Genomic DNA, 16,419 nt, shown 5'->3' with positions numbered 1-16,419 from the left:
GTAATTTTATAATCAAACTTTATTGGTGAAGGGTTAATAGATTATGAAAACATAATTCTCTAAGGGTAAAATTTTAAACATAACGTTTTTTGACAGAAGTATAAAGACCCAAAACGTCAAAAAAATTGTGTGACGGGTACAAAAGAATCCAAATTCCAACACTGCCTCTGTATACAACACCAAACATATTCAAGCCAAAATTATCACTGTATACAACACCAAACATATTCAAGTCAAAATTATCACTTCAGTGTACAACAAATATATTCCAGCCAAAATTATCACCTCGGTATACAACACCAAATATATTCCAGCCAAAATTTTCACCTCGCTGTACAATACCTTTTGTGTCATATGTTCTCATGGTATCTTGGTTGCATGAAAACCCTCTGGCCAAGCAAATTAAATTGAAGAAGATCAGGTGCTCGAGGAAGATCAAGACAAATTAAGGGATATTCGTCGTGGAGTGAAACATGGTGATGTGAAGTAAATGAGGTATATTCACCATTCCTGTTGAACAGATGCCTTTACATTGCCAGGCGAGCTTATCCTACTAGACGCACATTACCCAGACGGACAGGACACTGAATCCTGGCAGATGTGATATTGCTATGTGTTGACGTTTCGTATGGGCGTTGAAATCAATCAAAGGGACGCCCATATGCGCAAGATGCTTATGGCAACCCCGAGAAGAGCGAGTGAAAAGTCGGATTCATGAAGAATTCCACTCTCAATAGTAACGGCATGTAATAGTTTCGATTATTCTCTTTGAAAGTGTCACCTGAATTTATTTATTTATTTTAAATATGCAGGGTAGGACGGAGGAGTAAATTGAATTTTAGGTGTAAGAGATAACCATATTTTTATTTATTTTTTAATCTGTTATTAATAATTTGTGTTAAAATGATTAAAATGGGCATTACAGTGGTGTAAATTTAGATTTGAATTTTTTATCCATTAATAATTTTAAGTAAATGTGTTAAAGGGTTCATGAGTGATATTATAAATGAGGTAAAGTAATTTTAAGTAAATGTGTTAAAGAGTTTATGAGTGATATCATAAATAAGGTAAAGTAACAGGTAATTGTTTTGGTTTTATGTTTTATTCACACATGATAAGGAAATATATTATTTATGGGAAATGATTACATTAGTGTTTGGCCCATTTAATTTAAAAACAAAAATAGACAACTGAAATTTAATATATTTAAGAGGGTTTATTTAAAAAATTTGGGTGGAAAATGTTTTTTTGGTGATTTTTAAGTTAATATTCATTTTGAATTTCATAACTTCACTATGATATACAAATTATTTTGTTAGAATTAGTAATTTTAACAAATAATAGGTGAAAGACACAAAAAAACAAAGACTTCTTGATAAAAATTCCAAGCATGTGTATGATTCCATAAAAGGAAGACTCACACAGAGGTAAGTAATAGTGATAAGTGATGCACAGTGATAAAATGTAAATGGGCTTATATGTTTGGGTAGATGGTTGCCACAAATCAATGATGTTAACGTTTGTGTTGTTGTAAAGTATTTGGAATGCTTGTAGTACATGAATTGAAGCAATGTAAGGGGTGCATGATTCGTTGTACCTAACAACTTAAAGTTTTGTTCTAAATTGTAAAAAGTTGATTTTCCCATGTAAGACCTCTTGAGTCAACCCTACATGCATTAGTGTGATAATCATGTAGTGTGTATCACTCTTATGTGTAGAGAGGATATGACATTAGGTTGTGGAATTAACCTCTAGGTTAGGTATGGAAGTGGCAAGTGTACTTATATCTAAGTTTGATGTGGAATGAGAGAAGTTGGTATTCAATTGGGAGGAGATCATTCAATTGAGAGGAGAATGTGAGATCGAAGATGCACCAAGTAAGTAAGATTTGTGTATAATTGGTGAGTATAGTGGATGGAATCCATGTACCTTAGTAGATGGATTTCTTTTTATATGGAAGTCAAGAATCAATTGTATCTATATAAGAGGGAGAAGAGAAATGCCCATTGTGAAGAAGCCAAAGTGAAGAAAAAAGAAAGTAGGTGGCTATGGTAGAGACAGTTCTTGTGGGAACTTTATTGGACATTGATAAAATTATGTATAGAATAAAATAAACTTATGACCATATTGTGATATGAGTCACACCTTGTAGTGGGGGCAAGTCTATCGCTTGATTTGATGTAGTGGACCTTGAAATGTTTGTACCTTGTATCTCCATTAGTTGGAGTATTTATGTACCTATATTTATGAAACATGAAAAAGGCATATCATTGTAAGATCTAGAGAGGCATTCATACTACTTTATCATGTGTCCCTAATGATGATGACGGTGTTTCTTGTCTAGTTTAGTTCCTTAACCTTTGTTAGGGAGTTGTTTAACACTTGAGGACTAGACCATGTGTTGGCCAGACACTCTATGAGTGAACCATATTATTAGTTATAGACACTGAGAAGTTAATTTTTATATTCAGGGGGAGTTCATCAATAAGTTGAATGAACCATGTACATGAAGGAAATCCTAGTAGACATTGCAGCGGTTAGGTACCCTTGCATTTTGGTGGATAGTTGTTCCTTTCTATGACCATCAATAGTTTGGTGATGTATGAATGATCGAGGTACGAAGTGAAAGTGGCAAGTTGGACCAGAGGTAGACTTGCAAGTGCAAAGAGGAATTCGTCAAGTACAAAGTGAAAGTGGCAAGTTGGACCAGAGGTAAACTTGCAAGTGCATAGAGGAAGTCGTCAACCTCAACTCGTGAAGATAAAGACAAGTAATCGTGAAGATAAAGACAAGTAATCATTAAGCGGAACTGTTGGATTATATAACTCACACTTGTCTTTTATGGATGTGATCATGATTAAGTTGAAAAAATTGGTTATAATTAGGTATAGTTTGTGTTCTATGTAGAAATTTTGTTCATGTCATTGAGGAGGTTCTTTAGAGCTAGTTGGTTTGAGAGATTCTCTCCAACTAGCTAACTTCCTAGTTTGGTGTGAGGTTGAGATATTTTTTCAAAGACATTTTATTGTGTGATTGATAATTCTACTCTCTCATCTTAATATAAAAACAATCCATTTGAATATTTTCTATTTATACTCTCAAGTCTTAACATAAAATCAATCTATTTGAGCATTTACTAATTTCTACATAAATTTGTAATGCTTATTTGTACCTTGTGGTGTCTATCTTCTTTTATTAGTCAAAATGCATAATAATGATTAAGATTAACCGATATATACATATACATATATATAATTTTGTTGTGTATTATTTTCATAAAAATTATTGAAAGAAAAGTGTATCATATCTTACATACACTTGAAATTCCTATATTATTTACATTTTAAATTTTGTTGTGTATTATTTTCATAAAAAATATTGAAAAAAATTACATCATATTTCATATCTTACATACACTTGAAATTGCTATATTATTTACATTTTAAATTTTGTTGTGTATTATTTTCATAAAAAATATTGAAAAAAAATTACATCATATTTTACATACACTTGAAATTCCACACTATTATATTTATAAAAATAAACTTTTCCTTACATCAATAATATTATTTTTCTTTTCTCAAATATTTAAAACTTATCAACTTAATTCTCAAAGTAATTTAAAAACAAACATTTTAATAATAAAAAAAGCTTAAACATCTCACTAGATTTTTATTGTGCTTAATTCATTTCCCAAAATTGATATCAATCATGGTTATTGTAAACTATTCTCATTATTTCTATATATATATATATATATATATATATATATATATATATATATTTATTATAATAATATTATAACATAATTTATGTGTTACAATAATATTATTACAATGATAATCTATATATTTTATATATTCATTTATAATTGTGTAATTTGCGATTTTATAGTATATAATTTTTATACATAATATATATTCATTTATAACTATATAATTTGAGATTTTATTGTATATAATTTTTATATAAAAAATTTAATTAATAAGCTAAATTTTATAACCTAATGTTATATTTTAATAGCAATAACATATTGTCATATGGGATCATATTTGGAAAGACTACACTACATTATATCTCACATGAAGTTAAGATTAGTCATGGGCATATTTCTTATATAAAACATTTCTTTCTTACTTTAATAATGTTGTTTACTTTTTATGCGAAAGTTTTACAACGTAAATCACATGATAGATCATATGCGTTTTGAACCAACCAGTGTGGTTCATTGTAAGGACAAGTCGAATAATCAGATCGAGGTTGCATGTTAAATTGTGAGAGAAGAAACTAAACCAGGTACCTATAACGGTTATATTTGACTAGGTAATGTCTAAATATAACTGGAGGTTAGACCTCCTAACAATTATATTTGACTAGGAAACGGCTAGATGGACTAGATGAGGGACAGGGATAGGAATGCATAACTATGTTTAAATAAAAATAAATATTTAGTTAGTTTAAATAAATACCTAAATATAACTGGAGGTTAGACCTCCTAACAATTATATTTGACTAGGAAACGGCTAGATGGACTAGATGAGGGACAGGGATAGGAATGCATAACTATGTTTAAATAAAAAAATATTAAATTAATAGTAAGTTAGTCAAACCTTTATTAAAAATCTTTAAATTTATATAATTAAATAGTTAGATAATTTAAGATAATGTAAACAAGGTAACAAATGAACTTTACACAAGAGTTATATAATTCAATGTTTCATATTCATTTAAATATTTAGTTAATTAATAGTAAGTTTTATATTTAAATACATGATTGTTGTAAGATCTAATTCTAAAAAGCATAAGAGTAATCTTTTATGTTCCAATTTTTGGATAAAATTATCTAATATTATTATTAATGTTATCATTTTTATTTATTTATTTATTATTATTATTATTATTTATTTTTTTTAACCTACATTCAAAATAATTACTATAATTCCAATCTATAACTAAGCTAAATTTTGTAAATGCATAAAGTTAAAATAAATCTAAATAATAAGGCCTTCTACTATATAAACTAACCCATAAGAGGGAGATTATCAAGGAAGGAAACCAAAGAGAAACAAAGGAGAGCAGGTAAAGGATAACAAGGGGAGAAAAAACCTATCACAAGGGAAACCAAATAGAAGAGGGACGGGGAAAGGAAGGAGACGGTTAGGACGTGAGGGCAGGAACCCAACAACTACTTATCTTCCAACTGTCCTCTCTATTGAGATTTTTTTTTATTTATGTAGCAATCTAACATATTGTTACATTTTAAAAACAAATATAATTAATGACACTGTCATATTTGTGTAATCAACCTTCTTTGGATAGGGAAACTGATAATGATCACTTTGCTCATGTTTCTGAAACCCTTTTATTATTGCATATTGATTGTAAAACAAATTTCTGGCTTATCTATGTGAAGGACCCTCCAGTGTGGATTTCCTTTCCTGGTGTCTCGAAGCACTTTCTTTTCAAGCAAAATTTTGAGATATCTTGTATTTCATTTCAAATTGAATTGAATTCTCTGGAAGAATGTGACCGTAAGAACTTCTGTTTATGTCCCGGTAGTAGTTAAAACCTTCTTTTGATATGCAAATTCCTTTTACTTTTTGACATTCTTCAAGAATGTCACATACACATATATTGTGTTTCAAGTTGGTTTTTTAATAAATCTCATTGATAAATTGGAAAAGTTGGTAAAATCTCTCTCACAAATATAGAAAGATGACTTATCTTTATTAAATATAAAGGAATCACAAGGTGAAAGATGATTTGAAGTTGATTGATATTCAAATACATATTCTATCTCAATTGTTTTAATATTTAATAAGGAAAAAAATTTTATTTTTCTTTATATATTATAATGTATAAACAAAATAAATCTATATATTTAAATATCAAAATCAAATAAATCTATATTATTAATTTAAATAAAAAACAATAAAATTTAATAAATGAGATGCATCATTTGATAAGATATTCTATATTTTTAATATTTCTCTTAAAATAAATAAATTTCATATAATTAAATAAATCAAAATAACCATGGTGATGCTGGTTCATTTCCTCTAGGAGATCGAGGGCGAGATGGTAGTTCTCCAGTTGTCATTGTAGAGCCAAACCTGGTGGCCCCAACCATCAATACTCTACAACACCACGTGAATAGACATTGTATAAGATTGCTTGACACCTCAACAAATAGAAGGTGCGTGCATAGTGCAAGGGAAATTTGAACCCTTCACATCAAAAAGGTTTTGGGTAATTTGACCCTCTAATCTTCTAACCCTCATGGATACCACCAAATGTGAAATGGGATCGAAAAACTCTGAATATGATCAAGGGACAAGCGTAGAGAGAGGACCAATCATTTGGAGAGAAGCCAAAGCAACCATCACTGACCTTCTTATCTACAATAGGCAGCGACATGCATTTCTCAATAAACATTAAAGAATAAGTGTGGTGGTAGCGAGAGTGGGAGGATGTAGTGGCTCAGTCCCTCAAGTGATGGGGGTCACAGGATGGGAGTTGTTGAGAAGAGGCTACTAGATTTAATTTATGTGAATACCCTTTGTTCATCATAGGTATATATACTGATTACCTTTGTTCATTATATGTAATGTTTAAATCTATTCTTGAAAATTCACATTTTCTTATCTTCTTCCATTTTGTATACTGCTAATCCCTTCTCCATTTAAACAAAGCAGATTAGAAAGGAACATTATTATAGAGCATGGCATAGAGGGTCGTCAGTTGTTGAGTTGAGTTTAGTTCCATTGTACATTATTAATTTGTCTTTCCTTTTCTTATTATGCTTCTTTCTTTTGTTGATGCTTTTGCTATGTCAATGGTTATTTCTTTGTTCTTGTTCTTGCTTGTATGTTTTTGTGGAATTTGGGTTTTTTTGTTTTACTTTGATATTGGTGTTTTTTAAAGTTTTTTTATTGTTTACATTTGGTATGGTATGAGAGGGGAGGTGATAATTTCACTAATTAAACCCTATAGTGGTGGTTTTTGTACATTCCACATTATGTGCAGTAGGTAAAAGATGCATGTATTGTTCTTTTGGGTTTTATTTTAATAAACAATTATGTTTATGTGTTTATTTTAGTTCATTTGTTTAATAATATTTTATGCATATGCAGGTGTAGAAAAATTGTGTAGCAACTCCTCTAAAGGCGTTGGATTGTGTTAAGGAAAAAACCTATTGAGTCATTAAAATTATTTTCCTATGATTCACACTCAGCTTAATGTAGAGTCCTCAAGTTCAAGTGGTGAAATAAGTCATATTATGTTGTATTAAAAGGTAAAATATTTCTTATGGAAACCTAATTGAAGAAAATGAAATCCAACAACTTTACTTTATTTGATCTTCTCCTTGAAGGGCCTTTCCATTGGATAGTTATATCATTCTTAACCAAATCTTAGGTCACCTCCCCCACTCTTAACCAAGTTTTAAATCTCCTTTCCTCAGGTCTCACTGTCCTCTGTAGGGCCCTACTTGACATGAATCTCTCTCTCTTTATTTTCCGCCACTACTTGACATGAATCTCTCTCTCTTTATTTTCCACAAATACATTACATTCCATGGAGATGATGAGGATCTTCCTCTGATGGATTGATATTTCCCAATAGTGATGACTAGAGTTTGTAAATAAAATATGGTTGGGAGGTCTATTGATTTTTTTTTGGGTCAAATTCTAGGTAAAAAATCATTGAAAAAAAATGTGCGTGAAAATATTAACACATGGATGAGAGTAATACTAATATTGTTGTTGTACTAACAAACACATACAAACAATTTGATTTCTGGGTTATGGAGATTTTATTGTGAGTTTTTTCAGAATTGAATAAGTCATTTCTATGTTAGAGTCATTTTGTTATTATGATAAATATGTAAAAAAATAACATCATTGTGTTATTCAAGGGTAATTTTATAATCAAACTTTATTGGCGAAGGGTTAATTGATTATCAAAACATCATTCTCTAAGGGTAAAAGTTTAAACATAACGTGGGTTAATTGATTATCAAAACATCATTCTCTAAGGATAAAAGTTTAAACATAACGTTTTTTGACGAGAAGTATAAATACCCAAAACGTCAAAAAAAATAATTTGTGTGATGGGTACAAAAGAATCCAAATTCCAGCACTACCTCTGTATACAACACCAAACATATTCCAGCCAAAATTATCACCTCAACATACAACACCAAATATATTCCAGCCAAAATTATCACCTCGGTATACAACACCAAATATATTCCAACCAAAATTATCACCTCCCTGTACGATACCTTTTGTGTCAGATGTTCTCATAGTATCTTGGTTGCAGGAAAGCCCTGGCCAAGCAAATTAATTTGAAGAAGATCAGGTGCAAGAGGAAGATCAAGACAAATTAAGGGATATTCGTCGTGGAGTGAAACATGGTGATGTGAAGTAAATGAGGTATATTCACCATTCCTGTTGATATTCTGGGTAGAACATATGCCTTTACATTGCCGGGCGAGCTTATCGTACTAGACGCACATTACTCAGGAAATTGATCGAGGAACCTGCTGTTCTTATGTCAAGGACAGTGAATCCTGGCAGATGTGATATTACTATGTGTTGACGTTTCGTATGGGCGTTGAAATCAATCAAAGGGACGCCCATACGTGCAAGATGCTTATGGCAGTGCGCGCAGTTCGAAGTCTGGGAACCCCGAGAAGAGCGAGTGAAAAGTGGGATTTATGAAGAATTCCACTCTCACCTGATTTTGATTTTATTTTTATTTTTAATATTCAGGGTACGATGGAATTTGATGAGTAAATTAAATTTTAGGTGTAAAAGATAATTATTTTTTATTTTTTTAATATGTTATTAATAATTTGTGTTAAAATGATTAAAATGGGCATTATAGTGGTGTAAATTTAGACTTGAACTTTTTATCCATTGATAATTTTAAGTAAATGTGTTAAAAAGTTCATGAGTGATATCATAAATGAGGTAAAGTAACAATGTTTCTTGTCTAGTTTAGTTCCTTAACCTTTGTTAGGGAGTTGTTTAACACTTGAGGACTAGACCCTGTGTTGGCCACACACTCTATGAGTGAACCATATTATTAGTTATAGACACTGAGAAGTTAATTTTTATATTCAGGGGGGAGTTCATCAATAAGTTGAATGAACCATGTACATGAAGGAAATCCTAGTAGACATTGCAGCAGTTAGGTACCCTTGCATTTTGGTGGATAGTTGTTCCTTTCTATGACCATCAATAGTTTGGTGATGTATGAATGATCGAGGTACGAAGTGAAAGTGGCAAGTTGGACCAGAGGTAGACTTGCAAGTGCAAAGAGGAATTTGTCAAGTACAAAGTGAAAGTGGCAAGTTGGACCAGAGGTAGACTTGCAAGTGCATAGAGGAAGTCGTCGACCTCAACTCGTGAAGATAAAGACAAGTAGTCATTAAGGGGAAGCGTTGGATTATATAACTCATACTTGTCTTTTATGGATGTGATCATGATTAAGTTGAAAAAATTGGTTATAATTAGGTATAGTTTGTGTTCTATGTAGAAAGTTTGTTCATGTCATTGAGGAGGTTCTTGAGAGCTAGTTGGTTTGAGAGATTCTCTCCAACTAGTTAACTTCCTAGTTTGGTGTGAGGTTGAGATATTTTTTTCAAAGACATTTTATTGTGTGACTAATAATTCTACTCTCTCATCTTAATATAAAAACAATCCATTTGAATATTTTCTATTTATACTCTCAGTCTTAACATAAAAACAATCTATTTGAGCATTTAATTTCTACACAAATTTGTAATGCTTATTTGTACCTTGTGGTGTCTATCTTCTTTTATTAGCCAAAATGCATAATAATGATTAAGATTAACCCATATATACATATACATATGTATAATTTTGCTGTGTATTATTTTCATAAAAATTATTGAAAGAAAACTGTATCATATCTTACATACACTTGAAATTCCTATATTATTTACATTTTAAATTTTGTTGTGTATTATTTTCATAAAAAATATTGAAAAAAACTACATCATATTTTACATACACTTGAAATTCTACACTATTATATTTATAAAAATAAACTTTTCCTTACATCAATAATATTATTTTTTTTTCTCAAATATTTAAAACTTATCAACTTAATTCTCAAAGTAATTTAAAAACAAACAATTTAATAATAAAAAAAGCTTAAACATCTCACTAGATTTTTATTGTGCTTAATTCATTTCCCAAAATTGATATCAATTAGGGTTATTGTAAACTATTCTCATTATTTCTATATTTTATATATATATATATATATATATATATTAAATTTATTATAATAATATTATAACATAATTTATGTGTTACAATAATATTATTATAATGATAATCTATATATTTTATATATTCATTTATAACTATATAATTTGAGATTTTATTGTATATAATTTTTATATAAAAAATTTAATTAATAAGTTAAATTTCATAACCTAATGTTATATTTTGATAGCAATAACATATTGTCATATGGGATCATATTTGGAAAGACTAGACTACATTATATCTCACATGTAGTTAAGATTAGTCATAGGCATATTTCTTATATAAAATATTTTTTTCTTACTTTAATAATGTTGTTTACTTTTTATGAGAAAGTTTTTGGGGGTAAATCACATGATAGATCATTTGTCGACGCTTTTAGAACCAACTAGTGTGGTTCATCGTCAGGACAAGTTGAAGAATCAGATACAGCCTGCATGTTAAATAGTCAGAGCAGAACCTATAACGGCCTATAACGATTAACGAGGCACCTATAACGCTTATATTTGACCAGGTAACGTCTAAATATAACTGGAGATTAGACCTCCTAACAATTATATTTGACTAGGAAACGGCTAGATGGACTAGATGAGGGACAGGGATAGGAACGCTTAACTATGTTTAAATAAAAATAAATATTTAGTTAGTTTAAATAAATAAATAATTATTAAATTAATAGTAAGTTAGTCAAACCTTTATTAAAAATGTTTAAATTTATATAATTAAATAGTTAGATAATTTAAGATAATGTAAACAAGGTAACAAATGAACTTTCCAGAAGAGTTATATAATTCAATGTTTCATATTCATTTAAATATTTAGTTAATTAATAGCAAGTTTTATATTTAAATACATGATTGTTGTAAGATCTAATTCTAAAAAGCATAAGAGTAATATTTTATGTTCCAATTTTTGGATAAAATTATCTAATATTATTATTAATGTTATCATTTTTATTTATTTATTTATTTATTATTATTATTATTTATTTATTTACTTATTTTTATTTATTTTTTTAAGCCTACATTCAAAATAATTACTATAATTCCAATCTATAACTAAGCTAAATTTTGTAAATGCATAAAGTTAAAATAGATCTAAATAATAAGGCCTTCTACTATATAAACTAACCCATAAGAGGGGGATTATCAAGGAAGGAAACCAAAGAGAAATAAAGAACCATGACAAAGGAGAGCAGGTAAAGGATAACAAGGGGAGAAAAAACCTATCACAAGGGAAACCAAATAGAAGAGGGACGGGGAAAGGAAGGAGACGATTAGGACGTGAGGGCAGGAACCCAACAACAACTTATCTTCCAACTATCCTCTCTATTGAGATTTTTTTTATTTATGTAGCAATCTAACATATTGTTACATTTTAAAAACAAATATAATTAATGACACTATCATATTTGTGTAATCAACCTTCTTTGGATAGGGAAACTGATAATGATCACTTTGCTCATGTTTCCGAAACCCTTTTATTATTGCGTATTAATTGTAAAACAAATTTCTGGCTTATCTATGTGAAGGACCCTCCAGTGTGGATTTCCTTTCCTGGTGTCTGGAAGCACTTTCTTTTCAAGGAAATTGTGAGATATCTTGTATTTCATTTCAAATTGAATTGAATTCTCTAGAAGAATGTGACCGTAAGAACTTCTGTTTATGTCCCGGTAGTAGTTAAAACCTTCTTTTGATATGCAATTTTTTTTTATTTTTTGACATTCTTCAACAATGTCACATACACATATACTGTGTTTCAGGTTGGTTTTTAAATGAATCTCACTGATAAATTGGAAACGCTCGTAAAATCTCTCTCACAAATATAGAAAGATGACTTATCTTTATTAAATATAAAGGAATCACAAGGTGAAAGATAATTTGAAGTTGATTGATATTCAAATACATCTTCTATCTCAATTGTTTTAATATTTAATAAGGAAAAACATTTTATTTTTCTTTATATATTATAATGTATAAACAAAATAAATCTATATATTTAAATATCAAAATCAAATAAATCTATATTATTAATTTACATAAAAAACAATAAAATTTAATAAATGAGATGCATCATTTGATAAGATATTCTATATTTTTAATATTTCTCTTAAAATAAATAAATTTCATATAATTAAATAAATCAAAATAACCATATATATTTTCTATTTCAGGAAATTTCAAATGTAACCTGATAAAAAGGGTTAAATCGTAAGTTTAAAAAATATAACATAGAAGTTATGGAATATATATCTGATTTTAAATGGAGAATGACATATAGTTGAAATGGGACAACCAAGAAAAACTAAACCAACACACTTTGCAAACTTATCTTCTACTAACTTCTTCAAGTGAAATAATGCCTTAAACCTAAATTCATTGACCTTCCAGATACCTGGAATACATAATCATTCACCATCCATACATAATCATTCACCATCCATACATTCATGGTAGGAACCCTAATTTCTTTGCAAATTACATTCATGGCAAGAACCCTAATTTCTTTGCAAATTCAATGCTGTCATCAAAAATTTCAACCAAGCCGTACTTAAACGAGAAGCCCATGTCCAACAATTTCTTGGAGGAAATGGGCACACTGCTGATCGGATCCTCCTCTTCATAAAATCTGCAGTTTACATGATACAATCTAGTCACCCAAATGCAAATTTTTATAAACAATATGAGAAATATGAAAGGGTAGCTTACTTGACTGGTAGATTGAATTGTGGATAGCGTTTGCGACAGAAATCCCCCAGTTCACGAAGAGTGAGAGACTGAGAAGAGCATATATATCGACCTTGAGCAGATGGATGCGCCATCAAGAATATGTGAGCCCTGCATACGTCATCTGTATGCAGTAATGCAATGGAACCGATGAGATGCTGGAGCTCCCTTAACCACTCATAACACTGGGCATTGCCTGTAGCATAAAATACTCTCCTTAAAGGAATGCTTTGCCAGGAACGTACATTAAGTTATTGAGTGTAGGTATACATTTTGAGCAAATCTAATGATTGAGAAAATAGGTTTTATGGTAAGAAATCTAGTGATTGAGAAAATAGGTTTTATGGTAAGAAGTTATAAGGACAGTTAAATAATGGAGTAATGGTAGATTTTTGTTCACAAAACAAGAGTTTTAAATTTAATTCAATAATAATCTTAGAAGTGTATAGATCCATTTTAAGTATGAATTGGAATTAAAATATAAATATTTTTTGGAGTGTATTTTTGTCTTCATAAATGAATTCAGTTTCTCCAAATTTTTCTTGGGCATTATATATATATATATATAGATATGGCATTTTTGAATTCATGAATGGATTTAACTATTAAAATTTTTCCTTTCTTGAAATTGCTTTTGGGCACATGGTGAGAACTTCTATCTTGATTAGAACAAATCTTTCTTGGATTTTAGCAGTGGCCTTCAAAGGGGATCAATACCATACCACTTACATTAATATTGGGAAGTATATATTGAAGAAAAAATGACATAATATACTGAGCATATAATAAGGGGTAAAGGGTTTTTATATGTTGTGTATAAAAAATGTTAATGAAAAAATGGATACCTACAATATCTAGTGAAAGAAGGGGTTTTATAAATTGGGAAGGTGTATTTAAATAAATTGATTTATAGAAGTATTTTCCAATATGTAATCAAATTAAGGGCATTGTTTAGTATGTCAGGATTTCATTGAGTAAAACCCCGTAATTTTTAATTTTAGACAAAATTAGCTTAAAATATATATATCTAAAAAAAAGTGTTCTAAAACTTGAAATATAAGAAAAGGGAATCTCATTTATACCATGTCAAGTTCCTTTGGGATGCCTGTATACATCTTTACATAGTCATTCTAGAAGAAAGATCATATACATTGAAATATTTTATTTAACATCAATAACAAAATATTTTATTATGATCTAACATTAAAATAATTTTTTTCTTTTACTTTATCTATATATATATATGAAATTGATGTTGAAATAAATCAATTAACATAAATAATGTAAATATTTTTAAAAACTATAAAAATTATACAACAATAATAAAAATAAAAATAGAAAAAAAAATTATTTAAAACATTATATTTTATTTAAATTAAATATACTAATTATCAAATTATTAAATCTAAACCATTTAAATCTAAATCTCATTACTCAGTTTCAAATAACAATATATATACCAATGTTAATTGGTTAGATTTTTGAGAACTGGTTCAAAACTTGTTAAATTAATTAGATTTTTGAGAACTAAATTTGCTGGTTCAAAAGTCGTTCACAAATAAATAAATTTTAATGTAATTATCTCAGAAATTCTGTTCTTATAAACCTTTTTCAAGTTCACTGTTAAAAAAAATAGAAAATCAAACATTGAACATACCCAGAAAAGAGGCCCTTTACGCTTGATGATATCAGCGTTGCTCCAGCAGGATTCGTCAATACAGTCTCCGAATTTGCTCTTGTAATTCAGCGGAGAAGCTGCAGATATTGAGGAAGTGTATATTACACGCCTCACAGTTTTGGCCTTCTCGCAAGCCCTCAAAATATCAAGGGTCCCATTAACCTCAGTTATTTCAGATTTGAAGAATATTTTGAAATCTTACCCTTTTAGGAGAATAATATTTTGGAATCTTATTCTTAGGAGATTAAATAACTAACTGCTAAAGTCCATTGTTAATTCCAAGAATATTATGGAATCAAACAGATGAGGTCAATTATTTATATGACCATGTCTATCAAAAGCTCAAATATTTTGAGAATCCACATAAAATAACCAGACAAATATGGGCGAGGTCAATTATTTACATGGCCATGTCTTTTAAGAACTCAAATATTCTGAAAATCCACCATCTACATAGAATACCTACCCTAAAATTCTGAAAATCCACAATCCACGTGGGATACCCACAATATTCCCAAAATCAGCCATCAACCTAAATTCAATTTGGATATTTGATTATTATTTACCTCTGCGTCTATGGCAAAATCCATCGGTGTCGCCAAGAGAATGGCGAACTCACAGCCCTGAACGGCAGTATCGAAGCTGCCCTTTTCGAGGAGATTGGCTTTGAAGAGCCGAAGCCTCTCTTTGGCTCCCGGGAGCGACAGAATATGGGCAGTCTCGCGTTCGTCCCCTGCATAATAATTGAGAGAGCCGGACTTCTGGTTTATAAAACAAAGAAAGATATTAAACAAAGAAGCTGCTGTTAATGCCAAGGTCGTAATGTAACATAACATTACCTGGATCCATGACAGTGCCATGGACATTGTATCCCCGGAGCAGAAGATCTTTGATTAGCCATGAGGCAATGAAACCTCCAGCTCCCGTCACACATACAGTGCAGTCAACAGGATTGTCGGATTGCAAATGAGTGAATTTGGAAAGTTTGAACGAAATATAAGAAGATAAGGTTTAGAACAAGGAATATCTAAAAGAAATAGAACAATAATGAGTAATGAGTGAATAAGTTTGGAACGTGGTTGGAATCTAGCAGGGTTAGGAATATTTAAAATCATTTTCTATTGTAAGTAGAGTGTCAGAATTGTATCAGCATATTACCTTTTGTTAATAAAAGTTTGGAAAGACTTTGAGTGATGTTGAAATTTCAGGTTTTAAATTATATTTTCTTTGATGTTGGAAGGATTAAGACAAACGGTAGATATTTTGAAAATTTATTATTTTGTTTAATTAAATTTTAAAATTATCACTTCGAAATAAAATTTTAAAATAAAACAAAATATTATAATGATTTATAGATAAAGGGATTCACTTTTTAGTGTAATGATTGATTTATTGATTGGTTGATTATGAAATAGTGCAATGATTGATTTATTGATTGATTGACTATGTAGAACCATGATTGATTCATTGATTGGTTGAATGATTTGTAATTATTAATTTTTGTATTTAAAGTAATGTAATTGATTTTTAACATGATAAATTTGTATTATTGAGTTTATTGATTCATAATATGTTAATAACTTTGTGTTATTAGATTTAAATCTTTTTAAATTTGTTGACACCTAATCATAGAGATTGGGCGAACAAAATATCTTGTTCAAATGAAATATCTTGTGATTTATGCCGAAAAATCTCTCATAAACTGTAATTAGTG

The 16,419-nt window shown here is 29.5% G+C and overlaps 2 protein-coding genes across 2 annotated transcripts in view; both read right to left on the bottom strand.

Annotated features, from left to right (window-relative positions):
- Positions 1–15,657, bottom strand: part of LOC149266551 (dihydroflavonol 4-reductase-like) — a 60,273-nt gene extending 44,616 nt beyond the window's left edge. The window contains exons 1-2 of the mRNA XM_089396903.1: positions 15,545–15,657; positions 15,272–15,438 (exon numbers count right to left, since the gene is read on the bottom strand). Of these exons, the coding sequence (XP_089253029.1) occupies positions 15,272–15,438; positions 15,545–15,554 (177 nt within the window). The 5' untranslated portion in view covers positions 15,555–15,657. The remainder of the gene's footprint in view (positions 1–15,271; positions 15,439–15,544) is intronic.
- On the bottom strand, positions 12,737–15,117 carry LOC149266552 (putative anthocyanidin reductase). The gene is made up of 4 exons (XM_089387807.1): positions 15,110–15,117; positions 14,674–14,841; positions 13,010–13,255; positions 12,737–12,929 (listed from the first exon to the last, which is right to left on the bottom strand). Exons 1-4 carry the CDS (start codon positions 15,115–15,117, stop codon positions 12,785–12,787), a joined length of 567 nt encoding a protein of 188 aa, XP_089243933.1. The 3' UTR covers positions 12,737–12,784.
- Positions 15,658–16,419: the final 762 nt, after the last annotated feature.

Source organism: Pinus tabuliformis, chromosome 6, assembly GCF_031772625.1.
Source record: "Pinus tabuliformis cultivar Carrire ecotype Pingquan chromosome 6, CPIR1, whole genome shotgun sequence".
NCBI classification, from domain to species: domain Eukaryota; kingdom Viridiplantae; phylum Streptophyta; class Pinopsida; order Pinales; family Pinaceae; genus Pinus; species Pinus tabuliformis.
The sequence above is the reverse complement of the archived record's forward strand: the minus strand, read 5'-3'. Positions and strand labels throughout refer to the sequence as shown.

Bases quoted from the DNA above. Each gene is read 5' to 3' on its own strand.
- LOC149266552 (XM_089387807.1), bottom strand. The intron at 13,256-14,673 runs GTTTGATTTTCT...TTCCTGGCAAAG, and splicing joins CTTTTCTGGGTATGTTCAAT to CATTCCTTTAAGGAGAGTAT. The intron at 12,930-13,009 runs GTAAGCTACCCT...TGTAAACTGCAG, and splicing joins CAATTCAATCTACCAGTCAA to ATTTTATGAAGAGGAGGATC.